This window comes from Denticeps clupeoides, unplaced genomic scaffold (assembly GCF_900700375.1).
Source record: "Denticeps clupeoides unplaced genomic scaffold, fDenClu1.1, whole genome shotgun sequence".
NCBI classification, from domain to species: domain Eukaryota; kingdom Metazoa; phylum Chordata; class Actinopteri; order Clupeiformes; family Denticipitidae; genus Denticeps; species Denticeps clupeoides.
Window position 1 is genome coordinate 55580 of NW_021630095.1, and position 25183 is coordinate 80762.

General features: G+C 41.9%; 1 protein-coding gene across 1 annotated transcript in view; it reads left to right on the forward strand.

Moving 5' to 3' along the window:
• Positions 1–7352: 7352 nt before the first annotated feature.
• The window catches only part of LOC114783393 (zinc finger protein 208-like), a gene marked incomplete at its 5' end in the record, with an annotated part of 43786 nt that continues 25955 nt past the window's right edge, over positions 7353–25183 (forward strand). The window contains 4 exons of the mRNA XM_028968866.1: positions 7353–7407; positions 10820–10930; positions 14831–15964; positions 22258–23187. Coding sequence (XP_028824699.1) covers positions 7353–7407; positions 10820–10930; positions 14831–15964; positions 22258–23187 — 2230 coding nt within the window. The remainder of the gene's footprint in view (positions 7408–10819; positions 10931–14830; positions 15965–22257; positions 23188–25183) is intronic.

Genomic DNA, 25183 nt, shown 5'->3' on the forward strand with positions numbered 1-25183 from the left:
GTTTTATTTTATTATTTAGATTATTATTTTATTTTATTATTTTAGTTTTAGTTTATTTAGGGAAGTTTATTTTTTAGAAACTGGTGATCTACTGTCATGCACAACTATCTGTAGGGTTTACAGAGACTAAAAAAGAGAAAAGATCCAGTTAGCAGCAGTTGTGTGGACAAAAATAGCAGCAGAAGACCACACTGGGTGCTACTCCTGTCAGCTGAGAACAAGAAACTGAGGCTACAAGTTGCACAAGCTCACCGAAACTTGACAACTGAAGATTGGAGAAATGATAAAAAATAATTTAACATTCTGTTGGTTGGGTCATGTGATGTAATCAACATGAAAGCATGGATGCATCCAACCCTGGATCTAGTGGTTCAGGCTGGTGGTGTTGGTCTCACAGGGGGACTATCCATGTAACCGAGGTTACATGGTAATAATATTAAAAATCATGTCTAAAATATCTGTGACAACGTGACGGTTAGTTTTATTTTAGCAGGGAAAATAAATTGTTAACGTTTTGTTTGAAAAGTGGAATAGTTTCCACTCTCTGGAAAATGAATCCTTTCACATTTTTTTTCTTTAACTAGAAATTATTTTAGAACATAAATCATTAAAATAAGGTTTCTGCTTTAAAAGTTATTCTGTGTGTTAGTGTGTGTGTGTGTGTGTGTGTGTGTGTGTGTGTGTGAACAGGGGATATCCTGTATCAGTGAGATGATGGGAGGGTGAGAATGTGAGATAAGTAGATGCTTTTGTTCTAATGGATTAAAATGCTCCGCTTTCATTACAAAGACCTGATCTGTAACCTCTGGTGGAGAATTATTCATCAGTCGCTCCTGTATTAAATAATAATGATAAAAACTACTGTGGTTATTATTATTACAAAAATGTGTTAAATATTCCTGTTGATTATAGCAACATAGAGAGTGGTTTTAATTCTTTATGTTTGTCTTCTGCATAGATGAAGGAATGATTAAGTTGTGCACTTGTCCCTCCTGTCCTCCCATTGTGACCGTTTTGCATGTTCTTTGTCACCTGAATGGGCTGAAATTTGTGAATCTAAATTGCACAAACTGAATCTGAATGTATTTGTTTGAATCTAAATTTGAAATCTAAAATTGAAACTGCGTTTTCACGCAGGAAGGTGAACATGACAGGACCTCGTCTACACATACAGCCAGCAGAGAATACGTACCTTCCGAACTTGTGGGTTTTTTCTGATTAATGTATAAAACACTCATCGTCTTTGGCATGGCTCATGTCCATTTTGCGTCTCTGTTTCTAGACCCAGGGACAAACAATCATCCAATCAACTGCAATGCTTCACACGTTTGGAAGCCATGACGGTCGGTCATGTGGAGTTATGTGGAGAGACCAGGCCTCCACAGTCACCGGACCTGAACCCAATCGAGAAGGCTTGGGGTGAGCTGGACTGCAGAGTGAAGCCAAAAGGGCCAAAAAGTGCTAAACACCTCTGGGAACTCCTTCAAGACTGTTGGAGGAGCATTTCAGGTGACGACATCTTGAAGCTCATCGAGAGAATGGCAAGAGTGTGCAAAGCAGGAATCAGAGCAAAGAAATTAGAATATAAAACATGTTTTAGTTATTTCGCCTTTTTTTTTGTTAAGTACATAACTCCACATGTGTTCATTCATAGTTTTGATGCCTTCAGTGAGAATCTACCAACGTAAATGGACATGAAAATAAAGAAAAACATTGAATGAGAAGGTGCGTCCAAGCTAATGGTCTGTTTTGCATATATACAAATATTGTACATTACACATGAATTTACAAAAGAAAATTTGACTAAAACTAAACATAATATGCATAAAAATACTGTAACGCTTTCTTACATTAAACAATGACAAACAGGACAACATCATGTTAGATGTTTTGTGCAGTGGAGTAGTTTAAGTATATGTGGGATATTTCAAATAAGACACACAAGACAAGACAAACATATTCAAAAGTAGCACAAATGTACTAAATAAGTAGAATGTAATGGGGGTGCTTAGGGTGGAAGTGTATTATTGTTGAGTTTAAAAGACTTTTGATGATGGCAGTGAATTGAGAGCTCTGACTGATTTGAGGAAGAAGCTCTTGCAGTGTGTGGCAGGTACAGTTCTAATGCTGTGGAGCCATTTGCATGAGATCAGGAGGGTGAACAGTGTGTGTGAGGGGTGGTGAGAGTCCTTCCCGATGTTGCGAGCTCGACAGATAAGATGTTTTTTGTAGAGCTGAGAGATGGGTAGAAGTGGAGCCCCAATGATGCGCTCTGCTGCCTTCACGATCCGCTACAGGGCCTTCTGCTCAGTGAATGCGTGGTAGAACGATGCTGGATGGGAGGAGGGAGGTTGGCCTGTTTGAGGAGGTGCAGATGTTGCTGGGCTTTCTTGGTGGTGGAGGTGGTGTTGCGGCTCCAGGAAAAGTTGTCTGTCATGTGCACACCCAGGAACTCTCAACAGCAGATCCGTTGATGTGCAGTGGGGTGGGAACAGTCAGTTTCTTCCTGAAGTTGAGAACCATCTCTTTTGTCTTGCATACATAGAGCATCAAGTTGTTGCTCTGACACAAATCCACCAGATGTTGGTGACGAGCCCCAATATGTTATGTCATCTGTGAACAGAAGTAATTGTCAGTGTGAAACACAGCACACCACATGGTGCACACAACAAAATGTGTCCGAAATGCTTTTAACCCATCACCTTTCTGACATAATACTGACCCTAGGCCTTCTTGTGAGGCATGGCAGTGAAGTGTGAATGGTTCTGAGAAAGTCAGGGTAACTTAAAATAGGTGGCTATCAGCTAACCCATCTAAAACACTCTGATGGCTCTGTGTCCTGCAGATGCGTTTGGTGGTGGTCGCCCCCCATGTTTTCCACTGACCTTCCTTCCTTTCATGACTGCTGGCCTTTGTGGAGAAGCACCGGCTTTTGGACGGGTCAGCAGCTGATATAGGGGCTTAGCTGTTTTTGAGAAGTGTGGGATGTAGGCCCTGTAATAGGAAAGGAACCCCATGATCCTGCTCAGCTCTCCCACTATATTTGGTGATCAGTCTTGGAGTGCTTGAACAGGAGCTATCTTGGCTGGATCAATTGTATACCCCTCTTGAGACACCATCAGCCCTAGAAAATGCACTTGACGTTTGAAGACATCACAATTGTGTGTGTTAGTTTGACACCATGTTCTTGATACCTTTGCAGGACAACTCAAATGTGGTTCACATGAGTAGAAAAGGAAGGAGAGTGGACCGGGTTGTCATCAAAGTATGGATGACAGATAGACCTCTCAAGATAGTCTTCCATGGTCCTTTGGAACTGCGCTGAGTCTTCAGGGCGTAATGAAAGCTGTGAGAGGGCGAATCTCTGGGTCCAGGAATCCTTGATGATATGCCTTGCCTTGATTGAGGACTGAAAACCAAGAACTGGAGGGCGTCTAGCATGTCTGGAATTCTGGGGATTGGGTACCTGTCTGGTACAGATTTCCTGTTCAGTAGTCACTAGACCTTTACCTGACACAGACGATTGGAGAAGAATAGGGTGATCTTGCGTCTACATTTACAGCATTTATCAGACACCCTTATCCAGAGCGACTTACAATCAGTAGTTACAGGGATAGTCCCACCCGGAGACACTCAGGGATAAGTGTCTTGCTCAGGGACACAATGGTAGTAAGTGGGATTTGAACTTGGGTCTTCTGGTTCATAGACGAGTGTGTTACCCACTAAGCTACTACATTGCTGGACGTTTCAGCAGATCTTGTAAATAATCTTTCACCTCTTGGTGTAGAGGCATTGTGAACCGGTGTGTTATTATGCAGGGTGATGTGCATTTTCAGAGTAGGTATGCAGCCTATGTCCTTATCAATATACGCAAAAGCATGACATTCTTCATGTAGCACCTGACGTACAGCCTGTTTCTGTTTTTATTTCATCAAGGTGTCCTAAAATGGTGTGGGGGTCAGGGTGGCATCAACTTTGTGGGTGTTAACAATTGAGACTCTGCATTGGTGTCCCTTAGGGCTCAGTACTTGGTCCTCTCCTCCCTCTACACAAGATCACCTGGTGAGGTCACTTCCTCACATGGGTTATCCTACCACTGCTATACCGACAACACACAACTCATGCTTTCTTTTCCTCCCTCTGATCCACATCCGAGGACATCAACGTGTTTATGGAAACGTGTTTATTGGGAAACTAACGGATGATACTGTGCAGAAAAGGATCATTTCCCAATCAGAAACCATATAAGACTGCGTCACACAATGACAGGAAAGCCATGAAGGAGGCGAAGCAGCGCTACGGGAAGAAACTAGAGTCACAACTCGAACAGAGTGACTCTAGGAGCCTGTGGCAGGGACTAAGGACAATAACGGACTTTAAAGCACCAACATCCGGTATGACAAACGCGGATGTGTCTCTGTCAGACGAGCTGAACAAATTCTATGCTCGCTTCGAAGCTGAAGCTAAAGACGCCGGGTAGGCACTGCCAGCACCGAGAACGTGTTCATCATCCCCGAGCACAAGAGAGTTAATATCAGGAAAGCAGCAGGACCAGATGGCATCTCAGGTAGAATCATGCTCAGAGCCTACACAGACCAGCTAGCACCTGTGTTCACAGAGATATTCAACCTCTCTTTCTCTTAGTTGGTGATCCCCACATGCTTCAAGGAGTCCATAATTTTTCTGGTCCCAAAAAAAACCCATCCTGCACCCCTCACCGCTTTGAACGGCTGGTCAGAGACTTCATTATTTCTTCACTAACGGACACACTCGACCCACTACAGTTTGCCTACCGTCCCAACCGATGTACAGATGATGCCAGCTCACATGATGATGCCAGCTCGGGGCAGTGGTGGCCTTGCGGTTAAGGAAGCGGCCCAGTAATCAGAAGGTTGCTGGTTCGAATCCCGATCTGCCAAGGTGCCACTGAGGTGCCACTGAGCAAAGCACCGTCCCCACACACTGCTCCCCGGGCGCCTGTCATGGCTGCCCACTGCTCACTCAGGGTGATGGGATAAATGCAGGACAAATTTCACTGTGTGCACCGTGTGCTGTGCTGCTGTGTATCACATGTGACGATCACTTCACTTCACATCTCCTCCACACAGCTCTCACCCACATGGACATTCGGAAGGGAAATTATGTTAAAATGCTTTTCATCGACTACAGTTCAGCATTTAACACGATAATCCCTTCCACACTCACCACAAAGCTGGAACACCTGGGACTCTTCCTAACTGGGAGACCACAGGCAGTAAGGATGGGCGGACATGTCTCAGCCACCATCACTCTCAGAACTGGAGCCCCCATCAGATTCAAAATACTCATTCTGGCCTACAAAGCCAAACATGGGATAGCCCCATCCTACCTCAGACCCCTTATTATATCTCGTGCTGCACCTTGCACACTCCGACCCTCCAGTACAGCTCGCTAGGTCCCTCCACACTGCAGGTACGAAGAAGACACTTGTCCAGACTCTTCTCTGTCTTGGCCCCTAGGTGGTGAAATTAACGTCAGAACAGCACAGTCACTGAGTATTTTCAAACAGCAACTTAAGAACTTACTTTTTAGAGAATAATTATAGTCTGACTTATGTAAAAAAAATACAAGAGTGAAATAAAATGAGATGTTGTTTGATGCTGTTAAGTGTTCATTGAATAGATTTGTGTGTTTGGGAATATGTAGATAAAGATATCTTCAAAAGGGGGAGACGTCATGTTTGCGTTTACTAGGCATCCGTAATCAGATGTTAAGTTGTTCTACAGAGATACATTTGTTCTACAGAGATATGCATTGCATTAAAGATGTCTAGTACGCGTTCGTCCTTGTGTCCGATCTGCTGATTATAACCATGCATGACAGTTTGGGTCCTAGTGAACCAGAACTGATTACTTCATTGATGGTAACATGAAAGCACATTGTAAGTCACTCTTGATAAGGGCATCTGCCAAATGCATTAAATATGTAAGTGGATATTAGAAAGTTCCAACCTGACCTCAAAACTAAACTAAAACCTCTGTTTCTCCATCATTTGTGACTAAACTACATTATTTTATTGAACCAAGTTGAACAATTTTTTGAAGAAGACTGTTCCATTATTAAAAATAAGCTTAAAGCTTTTTTTGTACTGTTTAAAACAAATTTGTGAAGGAGGCTCAGATTAATCATGTGAATCATTATTAAATTAATTTTAAATTTGTAAGTATGTTGAATTCAGTATTACAATAAAACTTAACCTATTAAAAAGAAAAGCATAACTGACAGCATAACTAATACATGAAATGTACAAATAGTATTGATAAAATGAACACTAATGTTTCGTTTCGTTTTATTTGATGATTATCCAGAGCTTCCGGTCTCACTTGGAGTCGCTTTCTGAAATTGACGAATCTGCTGCCGTGTGTCGAATCTGCTTCTTTTTACATCTGCAGTAAAACCAAGTAAAACACTAACAAGTGCACGCGCGAGTCACCCTGCTGACGTAAATGATCCGTTTTTGGAGTTTTTATGATTTGGGGTTTTGGTAGGTAATTTTATTCCACATAAAATGTAATAAAATGTAGAAACGCGTGTTATTTGGACTGTTTAAAGCGGCGGTCTGGTGAGGGAGGAGCGGGCTGATTTAAACTCGCTCTACACACAGACTCGGGTCAGACTTCAAAATGTTCTTCTGACACTTTTTATTGGTTTTTAAAAAGCTTAAATGTAAGTAGTTTGTGTCCAGCGGGCTGGTGAACAGGTTTAACAGCAACAGATACAGTTATGCTAAAGTAGTTTCACGTTAGCAGCTAAATGCTCATTCAGACTGATGTCTGGGATCATTCACACTTTTAATGTGGAGACTTTTTCTTCACTGTTCTTTATCCAACACATTTCCAACATCACAAATCACATTTAAATAAGAAAACACTCTGCTGTGATTGTCTGTAAAAGACTGCAGCAGCTCACATGAGCTACAAGCCTTTTTATGTGAATAGAGAGAAGCTGGAGTTGGTTGTGTTCGCTGTAAAATTAGCTGCAACTGAGGAATCTCCTGGGAATCATTTATAAAGGTGACTGTGTGTCTTTATGTAATATCAGAAATCTGCTTTGTCCATATTTCCCCTATGGGCTAATCAAACAAATTGGAAAACTGCAAACAAATTTTGTGTTTTCTGCAGAAAATAATTCTAGAATGATTATTGGTGATAAGATCATTGTTGAAAGAACCTTCTGCTTCATTCCAAGGTCCCAAGATGGATCCCAGTCTGTCTCTGTTACCTGCTGATCTGAGGAGTGTAGACCAGAGCAGCACACATGTTAAACCAGAAATATTACCAGATACCATCACATCTCTGAACTGCGGTAAAATACTGGAACCAACAGGAATTGTTGTGAAGAAAGAGTCAGATGATGAAGAATATCTAGGTGAGTGGAGTTAAAAAGATTGGAGGGGTTTTTAGTGATCTGGATATTAGTAGGAATTTCAGGTCTCTTCTGATAATTATTTTTTTTCTCTATCTGAAATATTGTGGGGATCATCTGGCTTTTGCTGGTTTATGATGAAATTACGTTCATTCTACTTCCAGATTACGGCCCCACCTGTGCTCACTGGGACCTTCAGTACTTTAGAAATTCTTCTGTAACCATTGACACCAGTGTGTTTAGAAACAACAAGATTCTGAAGGTCTTGAGTTTTTTGGTTTTACCCATCATGACATGTTTATAATGAGTCACTTTTTAATCTGTTGTGACTGAATATTAAGGCAGAATTGATTTCTAATTACTGATATATTTCATCTGGTGTCTTGACTTTCCAGGCCTTTTTGCATCTTCCTTAGTTCATAATTTTAATTCTATTTCCACATGTGGTGAGAATTTCATATTAAGAGCACTTTTATAAATACAATATCTTATAAAAGTGAGTACACCTCACACATTTGGTGAACATTTTGTCATATATTTTCTTTGGGACAACAGGGACAACATTTTTTGTCAGTATTTTGTTTGACCGCCATTCTTTCCCAGCACTGGAGTCCCCCTCCCACTCCTCCATGACAACATGATGATTGAGCTGGTGGATTTTAGAGACCATGTGCTCTTCCATCTTTAAGGATGACCCACAGTTCAGGTTCAGGTCTTAAGTAGGCTATTCAAAGGCTTGTATGAAATATGTGACAAGCCTATCCTATTCTGAATACTATTTCGATTCTATATGGAACATAGGAACATTTTTTATGTTTTTCATTCATAAATATGTATATTTTTAATGTTCTTGATAAAACCTGTATATCTATACACTACATAAAGAAATGAACAACCAAATACCCTACTCACAGTAAGTTGGGGATATTGTGTGAGACTTAGTGGACGTCATACATACAGTGTTTGTTCACTTCAAACATTTTTCAGATAGGGAGGAAATTGTATTGGGGTGATAGACAAACCTCATTTAGTGTTTTCCATGTAATGGTCTCATTATGTACAGATGGGCCTTTTTATATTGGGGCCAATACCAAGACACAACCTTTCCTAACGTGGCATTTCAACATTATGTGGGTATAAAAAGCTGGTATTGTCAGTAAGTCATTCCAAATTGATCATTCAAACAGCCATTAGCACACAATGTCACTTAACGGACAAGCAGCGTCACCTGGCCATGGCGCACATTCAGGTCGGTGGCAGCCAGTCAGATGTTGCTCGTGAACTTGGTGTGCCTCAAAGTGTCATCAGCAGACTTCCATCAAGACATGAACACTGCCAGTAGTTCTGTGACAGACCCAGGAGTGGAGCCCCACGGGTGACAGACTGCAGTGATGACCAGTACATCAAGACCTATGCACTCAGACATTGTTCTGCAACTGCCACAAAGCTGCAGGCCCCTTTTATGAGATGTGAGGGTACTAGGGCTTCCAGACAAACCATTCGCAACCGACTCCACCGCGTTGGTTTGAATGCCAGGTGACCGTTGCAGGTGAGTCCGCTGACTCCAAGACACCACCGTGAACGTTTACAGTGGGCACAAGGACAATGCAGCAGTGGTCTAAAGTGCTGTTCACTGATGAGTGTCGCGTCAGCGTTGCTGGAGAAGGCGAAGTGAGCGATACGCTGAGGTCAACATGGTCCACAGTGTTTGCTTTGGTGGAGGACGTGCAACAATCTGCGCAGACATCACCACTCAGCGCAAAACAGATTTGGTTATTGTACATGGCTCAGTCACTGCACGTTCTTACCTCAGAGACATCATAGAACCCATCAGTTCTGCCAGCACACACCCACACCCAACTTTCTGTTCATGGATGATAATGCTTCACCACCTCGTCACAGCCTGACTTCAGGGAGTTGGAGTGCTTCATATGGTATGGCCATCAATGTCCCCTGACCTGAACCCCATAGAGAACGTCTGGGACCAGTTGAAGCAGAGACTGAATGATCGTACCCCACGTGACCTGGCAGAACTGCGTGTAGCACTTGTGGAAGAGTGGAAGAGTGGAACGCCTCAGAACAACATCATGAGGCTAGTGAGGAACATGAGATGTTGCTCTCATTGCTGTAAATGGTGGAAACACCCAGTTATTGTCAAAATTTTGGAGGTAATAAATATTAAACTAATGAAAATGGTGTTTCTTCTCATACATTGTTAGTAATATCAAAGGGAACTTTTACTTATTTCATTAATATTCAGAGCAAATAGGAAAAAGCACTCATGTAAATAACAATATCCCTAACTTATTGTGAGTAGTGTACATACATTGATAAATGATAAAAAACAAAACGAATAAATTAAAGAAATGTATTTAAACCATTTTGAGCCATACTGAAAAAAGCATTATTCGCTTGCAGAAGTAAAACAAATATATGCACGTTAACTAACTTCAACAGTATTGACCGAGGCAATTAAAATATTCCTATTATAACAACTTGAAAGTGAAAGTGATTTTCATTGTGATGTGTCTTCTGCATTTAACCATCACCCATGGTGAGCAGTGGGCAGCCATGACAGCCATGTGCTGCGCTACGGTGTTTCACAATGACAATCACTTCACTTTCGTCAGTTGCACCTTGTCAGATGGTGATTCGAAGCGGCAACATTCTGATTACGGAGCCGCTTCCTTAACCACTAGGATACCACTACACCTTAAATATGGGGTGATTATGTTTAAAATGCTTTGCTAAAGTAGTCATGCTGCTCACATTAATACAATTTTGAAGCCAATAAGTCCACCGCATCAGCAAGGAGTGTGGGCTGCTGCGTGGGAAGACAGGTCTTGTACCGAATTCGATGGGTTGATTTATTATATTAATAAATATACGATTAATTTCAACACCAACACCCAGGAGCAGCAACACTATCTCTGCCTTTGTGCAAGGAGGACCAGGAGGAGCACTGCCAGAGCCTTTCAAAATGACCTCCAGCAGGCCACAAAAGTGCATGTGTCTGCTCAAACGGTCAGAAACAGACTTCATTAGGGTGGTATGAGGGCCTGACGTCCATCGGTGGGGGTAGTGCTCACAGCCCAACACCCTGCTGCATGTTAGGCATTTGCCAGAGAACAAGATTGGCAAATTCGGCACTGGTGCCCTGTGCTTTAGTAGTGTATTTGACAGCTGTATACACATTTTAAAATCATTTTACTGTTGGTTTCTTAAAGCACAGTACAATGAAAATGTTCACAGTATATTGCCATTTCCAATTATTGTACCACTGCACACTTTTAATGCAGACACATTTTCAACGCTTTGTCCAACCCACTTTTCAAAACCCACAACCACATTTTGAAAATAAATCATTATGAGGTGATGGGCTGTAATTGTCATTTTCTCTGTTTTTTTGTCATAGATGTTAAACCAGAAATATCGCCAGATTCCATCACATCTCTTATCTGTGGTGAAATACTAGAACCAGCAGGAATTGATGTGAAGAAAGAGTTGGATGATGAAGAATATTCAGGTGAGTGGAGTTCTGTTCATATAAAGAACTGTATTGACTGTGTTGCTGTGGATAAGCAGATCTTTTACTATCAGTAAACCATGAATAACAAGGGAGACCCACAGATGTTAAACACTAACTACAAATATACTACAGACATAATCAATAGCAGCAATGATGCTCTAGCATCATTACATCTAGCAACAATATTTTTGCTCACTTTGAGGTTATGGATGCAACTACTGAGAACTTGCTGCCCACAGCCGCAGATAATCCAGCAGAGACTGTGATTACTATTTTACACAACAGGCTACGCAGCTCCTCGTCCAGGCAATGGTCATCTCTAAACTCGACTATTGTAACTTCTCTCCTGGCTGGAGCTTCTGCAGTCGCCATAAAACCAAAATATGGCAGCCCCCCTCATCTTCAATCAGCCGAAATACACCCATGTCACGTCTCTTCTCAACTCTCTCCACCGCCTCTTGTAATTCGCTTTGGATTAAAGCATCTGCCAAGTAAAGTAAAGTAAAGTAACCGGAACATAATAAAATCACGTTTTAAATCATCTGATTTGTTTTCATTCGGAACTGACAGCCTCTTCGCCACAGCTGACCGCGCATTTACATTACGATGGGCTGTGCAACGTCCCACCTCAACTGGAAAAACATGTAGTGAGCTGCAGCGCCATAAATGTGAATTATATGAAATTTCGTGTTTTACAACGGATTCCCTTTTATTTGTTAGATTCTGCGATTCCGTCTGCATTTGGGAAATCATAGGGCCCTACTGTAGTCAAAAGGTTTTCCAAATTATTTGATACAACAACATTTATTTCTTATATAGCCCAAAATTACATACAGTATGTCTCAATGGGCTTTGACAGGCCCTACAGTTGACACCCCAACACCCTTCTGCACACAAGGAAAAACTCCACACAAAAAAAACTGTAGGAGAGAGAAAAAAGAAAGGAAGAAACATTGAGAAGGAGTGATACAGAGAGGGGCGCCCTTCCAGGGTAGAGTGAGCCTGCAAATGGTGTCAGTGCAGGGTTGGGGATGATTTGTCCAATAAGAGAAAATGTCCTACAGTTGTAGAGGTAGAAAAGTCCAAAGTGTAGTATACCTGTCCATGTTTGGAGGTACAATGCAGAGTAGGTTTTAGTCCAGTGCCATAGTGTGCATTACGTGTCCATTATGATGCTACTGGTCCATTTGAAGATCCCTGAAGCTCTAGTTGTTATGGTGGTGGAGGCTGTGGTGACCCTCCTTTCATGCTGAGTCATCTTTTAGCAGTTGCCAGGAACCAGGATTTATCTGGTGGTCTCTTCACTGGAGTCTACTGGTGGTCTGCGCACTTGATTCAGTGCCTTGGAGAGAACAAACAGAAGCAGCGGCAGACGGTGGCATCGAACAACTGATACTGAAATATGTGGTAATAGTGGTATATTGGTGCTACAGTGGCCCGGTACCCTAACTAGGACAGCCTAACTAGGGTGAATTTTACACTGTCTGTTCTTAACAGGGTGACTGTGTGATAAAGTGGACTTAATAATTGACACTGTGTCTGGAACTTTAACAGAAGGCCAGATAAAACAGCTGGAGTTTACTCATGTACCTTCTAGAGCAGGGCTGTCAAAGTGAAATGGACAGGGGGCCAAATGAAAAATTGAGGAACAAGTCATGGCCGAGTCATGAGTGAATGGCTTGGACTGATCGAATGTTCATTGAAAAAAAATTAAATGACCGCATATAGTCTAGTGATCCCCATTAAACAGTCTGAAAACCTAAAAATATATTACTATATGATCAAATAAATAAATAACTAAATTCTTATGGCTCTGTCAGTAAATTTTAATTTTCAACAGGGACAAAAGCTTTATGTAAAAATCCCCAAAACATGGAACATTAAATGAATGAAGCGGTATTATTCAAGGCACCATCAGTATTACTTCTCAGGGAAATAGCAAAAATGGCCTAAATTTACTTCAAAGAAATAAATAATATCAGCAATTTTCTACAATCCACTCAACTGAAATATTTTTAAAACAAATTGGATTGAAATTGAAATACAATAATAAAGTGCAAAAATCTATTAACATGAAACATTTTTTTCTTCAAGGAAAAGTCACATGTGGTGTGAAAACAAATATATCACTTTTAAATTGGACAGCTCGTCCACACGCTCAGCAATGATGTTTCTGCTCAGGCTCACTTTGCCTGAGTTGCCTTTTGTCTGGGCAAACTTCGTCACAAACTTTTAGCATACAGTTTTTAACAAAATCCCCCTCAGTGAATGGCCAGGCTGATTTAGCGATCTCTTCTGCCAAAATAAAACTGGCCTTGACAGCAGCCTCGCTTTGTGATTTGGCTTTTCTGAACAGAGCCTGCCGAGATTTGAGGCCTCGTTTTAATTCCTCCACCTTCTGTAGCCTCTGTTCCATGTCCATATCCTTGTCTTTGTCCTCGTGTTTTGTCTCATGATGCCGTCTCAGATTAAACTCTTTCATCACCGCCACACTTTCTCCACACAAAAGACACACAGGTTTTCCAGCTACCTCCGTGAACATGTACTCCAACTCCCACCTTGTTTTAAAAGTCCGGTTCTCAGTGTCCACCTTCCGTTTTGCCATTTTTTAAGGGTAGGCTATCTGAAAGTTGACTTTTGAAGTGATGCTAATGCCCGCTGATGAATAATGAAAGGAAGTGGCCTCCCGCTCGGAGCGCCACCGTTGAATTGTGGGAAATGTAGTGCGTTGGCGCGTGTAAAGTACCTGGATGCTGCTGCCGTGCTGCTGGCGTGCAGTGACCTGTGGGCCAGTTCTAATAATAGAAAAACCCCTCTCGCGGGCCGGATGTGTACTAGAGCAAACGGTAATGCATTGCAGTAATATAACCTTTAATCTAAATTTAAGTAATCAAAATTTTTAAGGTGAATAATGTGTTAATTCTAGACATTTGGTTACTTGGTTGAGTTCAGCGGGGGCTGTCGGTGAGTTGATCAGCATTGATAAATCTGGTAGGGTATTAAAAAACCTCTGCACTGTACTTGATGTAATGGTCTGTTTGTCTAGTGAAAGGAGTGGATTTTATTGTGTTTAAGATATATTTTAAAAGCAATAAGGAAATGATCTGAGATTATTTCAGATTGCGGAAGAGTCTTCTATATTTAAAGCAAAGGTCAGTATAGGGCAGCATCCCATGTAAGGAATCCTAGACAGCCCTCTCCCCAGCCACCTCCACCAACTCCTCCGGCAGGCCAGCAAGGCGTTCCAGACTGGATATATAATTTCTCCAGCGTGTCCTGGGTCAACCTGGGGGCCTCCTGCCAGCAGGACATGCCCGAAACACCTCCCCACTTAAGGCAGGACCTCTCTCCCGACCCGGAGTCGGCAAGCCACCCTATTCCGGCACCCTTCACACTCTGCTGCGAACCTACCCAGCAAGAGCTGAAGGTCAGAGCCTGATAAAGCTAGGAAGACCACATCATCTGCAAAAAGCAGAGATGAGATTCTCCTGCCACCAAACTGGACACCCTCCACAACCACGGCTGCTCCAAGAAATTCTGTCCATATTGGTTATGAACAGAACCGGTGACAAAGGGCAACCCTGGCAGAGTCCAAACCTCACCGGGAACAGGTTCGACTTACTGCCGGCTATGCAGACCAAACTCACGCTTTCTCTGGTACAGGGACTGAATGGCCCTTAACAAAAGGCCATCCACCCCATACTCCTGGAGAGCCCTCCATAGGGTGTCCATAAGCCTTCTCCAAATCCACAAAACACATGTGGATTGGTTGGGCAAACTCTCATGCCCCCTCCATCACCCCAGCAAGGGTACAAAACCCCTGTTTAAAATGTCATGTAATTTGATTAATCAGGTTCAAACATGTCTTTGATGGCTTTAAATTGGTTGTTTTTACAGATCAAGAAAGCAAATTCGCTGATCAGAGATGTAAAGAGGAAACTGAAGAAGAGTATGACAGCAGTTTAAGAGAAGTGAAGATCCCTGAAACACGACAGAGAAACTATTCTAAAGAGAAGCCTTACCGTTGTTTACAATGTGGGAAGAGTTTTACACAAGCATCACACCTTATAACTCACAAGAGGACACATACTGGAGAGAAGCCCTACCAGTGTGTACAATGTGGGAAGAGTTTTGCACAAGCAGGAACCCTTAAAATACACAAGAGGACACATACTGGAGAAAAACCGTACCAGTGTGTCCAATGTGGGAAGAGTTTTGCACGAGCAGCAAACCTTAAAATACACAAGAGGACACATACTGGAGAGAAACCCTACCAGTGTATACAATGTGAAAAGAGTTTTTCCTATGCATCACTGCTTAAAAGACACAAGAGGACACATACTGGAGAGAAGCCCTACCAGTGTGTTCAATGTGGGAAGGGTTTTGCAGAAGCAGGAACCTTTCAAATACACAAGAGGACACATACTGGAGAGAAACCCTACCAGTGTCTTCAATGTGGGAAGAGTTTTTCACGAGTATCAAACCTTATAACACACAAGAGGACACATACTGGAGAGAAGCCCTACCAGTGTGTACAATGTGGGAAGAGTTTTGCAGAATCAGGAATCTTTAAAATACACAAGAGGACACATACTGGAGAGAAGCCCTACCAGTGTCTACAATGTGGGAAGAGTTTTACACAAGCATCACACCTTATGACTCACAAGAGGATACATACTGGAGAGAAGCCCTACCAGTGTGTACTATGTGGGAAGAGTTTTTCAGGTGCATCACTGCTTAAAAGACACAAGAGGACACATACTGGAGAGAAGCCCTACCAGTGTGTACAATGTGGGAAGAGTTTTACACAAGCATCTCACCTTATAACTCACAAGATGACACATACTGGAGAGAAGCCCTACCAGTGTGTCCAATGTGGGGAGAGTTTTGCACGAGCATCAAACCTTAAAAAACACAAGAGGACACATTCTGGAGAAAAGCCAGATATTATCCCACCTGTGAATTGGGTTGAAACAGTGGAAGTAACAGTGGATGAAGAGAATCAGGACTTGGATTATGTGATTCACTCAGGTGAGTTCAATAAAATTAAGCATTTCAGATATTGGGTGATTATTTCATATACACAAATACACATTTTTCCTACAGATTGGAATAGTGACACAGCATTTTATACATTCAAAAATATTATTCAGGAAAGGGCCTGCATATGCAGCCTTCATGTTCCACAGTCCAGGTTTTGGTTTTTATTAAGGCCTTGTTCACATGGACGTCTGAACCAGTTTGGTTCGTCTGGTGTTCATGGATTTAGGTGAGTGCAAACTGTAATCTGACTGTTTCTCTGCTCATTGAAGCAAATCAATGCATCCACATGGGAGCATCACACCAGCGTTCAGTTAGCTGTATGTTCAGATGGCGTGAAATAAACACTGCATTCCATGTTTATTGCAGTCAATTTCTGATGAAATCCTAATTGACGTTATACAACAACTGTTAAATAGCATCAATCAAACACCAGTGAAACGGCAATCAAAGGTGGTTATAAAACGCAGCAGAAACGCAGATGGTGTTCAGAGGGCATTCATTTTGAACATCTGGGTGGATGAGGCGTCATCTTTTATTATCTGCACCTTTAATATATTGAGAGATCACTCTGTCAGAGCTACAGAGACAGAAATCTTCCAATCAGGCCTTTAAGGTAAAATGGCCAGACAGAATCTTCTCTTTAGTAAAAAGCACTTTGCATCCTGCCTGGACTTTGCTAACTGGCACCGTCACGTCCCCGTCTAGGGGTTGGAAAACATGACAACAAATGAGGGGAATATGTGCGGTCGGAATACAGAAATACCAGGCCCGAGTGAAATATTGTGCTTTTATTTACAGTGAGTAGTGAACAACCAACCAAACCTAAAGTGCTATATACAACACCAACACAACAATCCACAGGAGAACAGCTCCATGAAAGGAGAGACGATACAAATTAGGGCTGCAACTATTGAATATTTTTGGAATCCAGTATTCAGGTAGTTTTTTCATTGATTAATCGAGTAATTGGACAAAATCATACTTTGACATTTTTAAACAACTCTATAAATAGTGTGTTTTGCAACATGAAAATCCTATTAAAGCAATGAGCAAGCAATTGGCTGTTGTTCCTCAAAAAAAAGATCAAAGCTTAAAACCTTTGGGTTACTGACTCCAGAACTAGGCTCATTTAATCAATCTTTCTGTGTACCCCCAGAAAGATTGCAATAGCCCATCTGTATAAAGGTATAAGAGTATAAAGGTACAAAATAGAAAATATATATAAACAATTCAAGTATTACTAATAATCCAACTTACACAATAGAGTTCAGTTTCTAGTTGTATCCAGATGAGTTAGGTAGGTAGAATGTACTGTGTACACTGTACAAAACATTGATTTGTGCAACAAATGCTATAAATATTTTATGCTAATTAATGTAGATTTGTCCATCTGCTGCATTTATTATTATTACCTTATTTATGGGGAAGGCGTGTTTTGAGATGTAAACTATCTGTGTGTGTGTGTGTGTGTGTCTGTGTGTGTGTGTGTGTGTGTGTGGTGTGTGTGTGTGTGTGTGTGTGTGTGTGTGCGTGTGTGCGTGTGTGCGTGTGTGCGAGAGATGAATTACATGAGTGAGATCTTGGTGTATTTGCTCTCTTGCTACTTGTCATGCCTCGTCACTATTGACTCATAACACAAATAATTACAAATAATGTATGTTCTAAGAACCGCTAATGTTAGTTAGCAATCATAAAAATACAATACCTTGTAGAAGCTTTGAATCCGCCTTGAGAAGTGCGATTTACGTGAGGAGGCTTTCGGTTAAGATGCTGTAGCACTGACGAAGTACTATTAAGTTAAGCCAGGTCTGTTTTACAGTGTATACACAGTGTATCAGCAACTCTACTACAATCCCAAACTCCAAAACTCTCCTCTCGCTTCATCCTCCTCCAGGAATATTAGTGGTTCGCTACATAACAATGCCTTTGAATGTTGGAAAGCCTGTTGACAGTCCTCAGACCATTATATACTCACTTTCTTTCTTAAGTAAGTTAGTAAGCGACAATGTAACATCTGCAAAGTTGTGACCAAACCCTTGATAATAACCATCCCCCAAAATCTACGCAACTCCCTTCAAGTGGTAGACATAGGTGTCATGATCTGGTCCGAAAAGGGGTTACCGGACCGGAGTTTCACTGTTGTCCTGTGTAATGTTCCCTAATCGTTTTCACCTGTGTCAAATGTATAAAGCTGCCCTGTTCGTTTCTGTTCGCCGTCAGGTCTTTAATGTTATGTTCCGTGTTCACCAGTGTCAACGTCTCGGATGTCTCCCCTGTCCTGTGATTCACCATTAAACCCCTGTTTCGTGATGTCAGGTGATAGCGTCCTTCATTCCTCGTCACTCTTCGTCCTGCTCTCCGTTCACCTGCCTCGTCATGCCTGCATGGACGTGACAGAACATGACAACAATGAAACTCTGGTCCGGATCCCGGACCGGAGTAACCCAATTTCGGACCGGATCGTGACAGTACGAAATTCGGAGTTAGCTAAAATCTTGGCTTCAAGTGGACGTACTTGCCCCGACCCAGCAGATTTTCACATTTTGCGCAGACTCTAATCGTGTAAATACGGTACGCAGCGTCTCTACATGTTAAGGCCAAGTTCTGGAATACACAATAACATCATTGAGATAAGCTTCACAGTTTGACACATTGGCTAAAACTTTATTCATTAAACGTTAAAAAGTAGCAGGCACGTTTCTCAGACCAAAAGGCATCACAGTACAGTATATTGCAAAAAATTGTGTGAGGTTACAAAGGCCAAAATCTCTGCAGCTCTGGGTGTCAGCGGCACCTGCCAGTAGCCCTTCAAGAGGTCAAGCTTACTGACAAAGTGAGCGCAGCCAACCTTGTCCACACAATCCATCCAAGGCAGCGGAAAGGAATCAGGCATTCACCTTCCGATAATCAGTACAGAACCTGAATGTACCGTCCGGTTTAGGAACCAATATGCATGGAGAAGAGTTTCATCCCACTCTTTCTTTGTTTCTACACATTACACACAAAACATGGACTTGAAAGCGCTCCAGAGCTCCTTGACTCTCTGAATGATAGGCAATGGAGAGCTCTGAGAGGAGCTCAAACAATCGTGACAAAATTAGAACCTTGGTCTGTTTGTACCACCTTAGGTAAGCCAAAAGTAGAAAAGAACCGAATCAGTGCTTTAATGATCGTTTTCGTTTTCAATGAACGGAGAGGAATAACCTCAGGGCAACAACATTTACATTTACATTTACAGCATTTATCAGACGCCCTTATCCAGAGCGACTTACAATCAGTATTTACAGGGACAGTCTCCCTGGAGCAACTCAGGGTTAGGTGTCTTGCTCAGGGACACAATGGTAGTAAGTGGGATTCGAACCCGGGTCTTCTGGTTCATAGGCGAGTGTGTTACCCACTAGGCTACTACCACCAACAAGTAGCAGCACACATGATTGTCAATAAAAACGGATTTCCAGCCTTTGTCTTTGGCAAAAGACCTACACAGTCTAATACGTATGTCACACTCAAATGGTTCTCCAATCACTGGGATAGGCTGAAGTGGAGCTGGTGGAATGACCTGATTTGGCTTCCCTGCCAACTGGCAAGCATGGCATGCACGACAATGTTCGACCACGTCCGATTTGAGGCCCGGACAGAAGATATAACGTAATATGCAATCATATGTTTTCTTAAAGCCTAAATGACCCAAAGTCAACACATGCTCCCAGCTGATGAACCGCACTCTGTTGTGAAGTCCATTTACGCATGAGCACCGTGTCATCCCAATAATACTCTACAGACTGAAGTGTCGTCCTTCGTCACGGCAGCTGAACGGCACTTCGCTAATGACGGATCTTGGTTCTGCTCACGTACAACCTTTGCTTTGTCAACTGAGAGTGTTAACTTACAGTCAGTACCTTCGCCCCCATCCCCCAGAGACGGATCTTCAGTGTTTGACACCGCCGTTAGGGACGTAGAGCTTTCAGACCTGTGATCTGGAGACAAGAAAGAGTCAGACAGAAATCATGAAATTTTCGTGGCTGAGCTTTCATAACCGCACAAGCAGGAAATGTAACGTGTTCTGAGAGGTGTTCTAAGTACTGAGCTAACCAGAGCATTTCTAATCACCTCTGGAGAGGGAAAGATTTGTCCGCCGGCCAAATCATTAACAAGAATAAAGTGAATCCCATTCATGGGTAAATGAGGACGAATAGCGACGTTAGCCCAACCTGGAAATAATTCACTTTCAATATGGACACTGTGCAAGGGAACAGTCATAAGCGTCATATCGAGTCCCTGCACTAGCACATCATAGCCACAATAAGTGTCGTCCGAAAAGTGTAAGCAGGAATCCAAAATAAAAGATTATGCGGTGCCCGTGTCACGCAATTATTTAATTGCCACACGTTCTTTTCCAGACTCGCCCAACAATGTGACCTCTTCATATTTTCAAAGACCCCAGAAACGCTGCCGATACGCTTCCGGTACGAGTTCATAGGCATTTAAAATAGCAGTTTTCACTACTCCATAATGTAGACTCTGGGCTATGGTCAGCGTGGAATACACGTCCTGTGATTTCACGGTCAACACACAATGCAACAACACTTGAAGGAGAAAAAAAATCTTTCCTACAATATCATCCCTTCAGTAAGTCATGGTGGTGGCAGAATCATGCTGTGGGGATGTTTTTCAGCTGCATGAACTGGGAGACTAGTCAGGGTAGAGGGAAAGATTACTGCACCTATGTGCAGTGTCATCCTGGATGAAAACCTGAACCAGAGCGCTCTTGAACTCAAACTCCGGCAATGGTTAATTTTTCAGATGGACAACGACCCTAAGCACACAGCCAAGATATAAAAGGAGTGGCTTCAGGAAAACTCTGAATGTCCTTGTGTGGCTCAGCCAGAGCCAAGACTTGAATCCAAGTGATCTCTGGAGAGATCTTAAAATGGCTGTACGCTGACTTTTCCAATCCAACCTTATGGAGCTAACAGGAATTGGCCAAACTGGCCAAGGATAGGTGTGCCAAGCTATCAACCTGTCAATGCTTATGTGTTGTGCATGTGATTTCTCTGTGTTTTTATTTTTAATACATTTTCCAAAAAACTTCAAGTAAGCTTTTTTGGGCAGTGGTGGCCTAGTGGTTAAGGAAGAAGCCCCGTAATCTTAAATTTTAAACAAAACTAATCCTGATATCAAACAAAAATAAGACGTTGTAATGTTTTGAGAAGCAGAGACTGTGCTGACCAGCTGGCAGAGGAGTGTCACTAAGGCCCCGTCCACACGGAAACTGCAGTGGTGGCCTAGTGAGGGGCAGTGGTGGCCTAGTGGTAGGAAGCAGCTCTGTAATCTGAATCCTGATCCGCTGAGGTGCCACTGAGCAAAGCACCATCCCCACACACTGCTCCCTGGGCACCTGTCATTGCTGCTCACTGCTCACTCAGGGTGATGGGTTAAATGCAGAGGACGAATTTCACTGTGTGCACTGTGTGCTGTGCTGCTGTGTATCACAATGACCCTTTCACTTTCCGTTCACTTCACTTTAAAAAGGCTTTTCATTTTCTAAAACACGTCCGCACAGAGCTGTTATCTGGAAAGTTTTCATTCACACGGAGATGCAGAGAATGGCTAGGGCGCTGTTTTCTACCAACATCACATCTGTAAGTTACGCTGTAACACATTAGACTAACTTCTTATTTCATTGTTAAACTGCCAATATACGTTGTTGTTCTCCAGCCTTGTCCTTTCATTAGAAATATTGGATTTCTTGTTGACAGATTGCCATTGCCCCCCAATGCACTGTATTGTGTATATGTATGGTTGTGTCGATGGCCTTGTTTCAGTAGTACTTGTACTTTTGACATAGTTTGTTGCAACACCAATAAAGGGTTTCATCAATCAATCAAAATATAAGGTCACTCCACCTAAAGATCCTGCCAGCTCTATATTAAGATCTTTTGTTAGTAGTCGTGAATAATTCTGGGGTCGCCCTCTTTATTCGAACATTACCTAAATCAGTATATTATTAAAATTAAGCACAATTATTAATAAATTACTGAAATCACTAACAAATAATTAACACTGCCCACTGCTTAGTAAGGGCATTAGACACATTTTGTTGGGAGACTGTTTTTGTCATTGTGATTAACAGCAAAGACAGCACACTCACTGTGAATGAATATTTCACTTCCAATATCCACTTCATTCCTCCCGAAATTTGTCCTGCTTAAAATGTCATGTTTTTTGATTAATCAGGCTCAAACATGTCTATGGTGGTTTATGGTTGTTTGTTTTCACAGATCAGGAAATTAAATTCGCTGAACAGAGTTGTAAAGAGGAAACTGAAGAAAAGTTACACCAGTTCAACAAGTATGACAACAGTTTAAGACAAGTGAAGATCCTTGAAACAGGACAGAGAAACCATTCTAAAGAAAAGCCTTACAAGTGTGAAACGTGTGGGAAGAGTTTTACACGAGTATCAAACTTTAAATCTCACAAGAGGACGCATACTGGAGAAAAGCCCTACCAGTGTGTACAATGTGGGAAGAGTTTTACACGACCAGGAACCCTTAAAATACACAAGAGGACACATACTGGAGAAAAGCCCTACCAGTGTGTACAATGTGGGATGAGTTTTTTATATGCATCATACTTTAAAAGACACAAGAGGATACATACTGGAGAGAAGCCCTACCAGTGTGTACTATGTGGGAAGAGTTTTTCATATGCATCACTGCTTAAAAGACACAAGAGTATACATACTGGAGAGAAGCCCTACCAGTGTGTACAATGTGGGAAGGGTTTTGCAGAAGCATCATTGCTTAAAATGCACAATAGGACACATACTGGAGAGAAGCCCTACCAGTGTGTACAATGTGGGAGGAGTTTTACACGAGCATCACACCTTATCACACACAAGAGGACACATACTGGAGAGAAGCCCTACCAGTGTGTAGAATGTGGGAAGAGCTTTGCACGAGCATCAAACCTTAAAAGACACAAGAGGACACATCCTGCAAATATCTACCAGTGCACTCTTTGCTCTAAAGACTTTAGAACATCAGGTCAACTCAAACATCATCAACATTCACATACTGAAGAAAAGGCTGACAAGCGTACAGAGAAGAAATTGAAGAAATCAGATATCATCACACCTGTGAATTGGGTTGAAACAGTGGAAGTAACAGTGAAAGATGAGAAGCAGGACTTGGATGATGTGATTCACTCAGGTGAGTAGAATAAAATTAAAGTATTTCAGATATTGGGTGAATTTCTGTAAATGTCTATTACATACGCGCAAATACACATTTCCCAGACTGTAATAGTGTGATGGAGCATTTTATACTTTCAGAAATATTATTCAGGAAAGGTGTTTTTCTGGTGTTCATGGCATTAGGTGAGTGCAGACTGATCTGACCATTTCTCTGCTTATTGAATCAAGTTCAAGTTCCAATTTATTTTGATATAAGCAAATCAATGCATCCACATGGGTGTTCAGCATCAGCGTTTAGTTAGCTGTGTGTTTAGATGGTGTGAAATAAACACTGCATGCCATGTTTTATTTCAGTCTATTTCTAACAGACGTTAAACAGCATCAAGCAAACACCAGTGAAACGCCAATCGAAGGTGGCTTCAAAACACTGCAGAAATGCAGATGGTGTTCAGAGGGCATTTATTTTAGGCATTCATTTCCAACCCTTTATTCAAAAACAGAACCAAAATCTTTAGAAAGTGCACAAACATGTTGCTCCTTGAGCTGTTATAATAATAATAAAATCAAATAAAAATGGACTAACACAAAAAACATATACATGTATGCTTTGCATCTGCCAAATAAATACTTTTTTTTATATAAAGTGCCACCTAAGCTAAATAATTTATAAACGATAAATAACGATTAAAAACGATAAATAATTTATAAAAAAATAAAGAACAATACAAATCAGAAAATTTAACAGGATTTGTTTGAATGTCAGAACTTGTTCTCTACACTACACTGCAGATGCACACACTCACAAACTCTCACACTGACACACACACACACACACACACACACACACTGCAAAAAATGATTTTCTAACTTAGTAGTTTTGTCCTGATTTCAGTCCAAATCTCTAAAAAATCTTAAATCAAGATACATTTACTAGACACATGAAACAGCATAAGAAATGATGTCTTGTTTTCTGAAAAAACATCTCAAAATTAAGTGATTGTTTGTTATCTGCCAATGGGGTAAGAAAACTAATCTTAATGAGATATAATCTCAAACAGAAGTTTTAAGCATCACTTAATTTTCTCATGCCATTTTTCTTGTCTAGTAATCTTGATTTAAGATTTTTTAGATATTTGGACTGGAAACGAGACCAAATTACTAGGTAAGAAAAGCTTTTTTTGCAGTGTAGCTATACATGACAACAGATTGAAAAATGAATGGTCCAAAAAAGGCTAGTGAATAAAAACATGTCTTTAGTCTTTTAATGCAAAGTAACTATAGCAGCCCTGCTTTACTACTGTTATTAACGAGTTAAACACCAGCACCAGGGAAATTACGTTCCTCACTTCAAAACAGAACAAAAGTAGGATTCTGTAGCGACTTACCCTGCTGCTGATCTCCCTTCTTCCTCCTCAAACACTCCAACATGTTTGCGTTTCAGGTGCAGGATCATTGCCGTGGTGGTGCCGTGCCATGGCCGTGCCTCTACCTCCGCTTGTTTTTTTTTTGTTTTTTTTTTGCTCCGCGCTGTCTATGAGGCGTAATTTCTACCGCTTGTATCCGTGATCTCGTTCTTTCGGTAATTACTCAAAGCTCATGATCATAGGCGAGGATTGGGACGTAGATCGATCGACTTTCTGGCTCAGCTCCCTCACCCTCGGTACCGCTCAACCTCTCCCACAAGCTCCAGCTCCTTCCCTGCCAGAGAGGTGACGTTCCATGTCCCAATGGCCAGTTTCCTTGTTCAGGGAATCGGACCGCCAAAGGTCCCGCCTCGGTCTGCCACTTGGACCTTTGCAACGGACCCTTCATGCTCCTCCTGCGGGTGGTGGGCCCACAGTTGGATGAGCCCATGTATCCGGTTCAGGCTGGGCCCAGCCGGGCCCAATGGGTTAAAGCCCGGCCACTAGATGCTCACTCACAGGCCACAACCCCAGGCCTGGCTCCAGGGTGGGACCCCGGTAACCCTCCGGGTTGGGTACTCTGACTGTTGTTTCTTCCATGAAAGATCT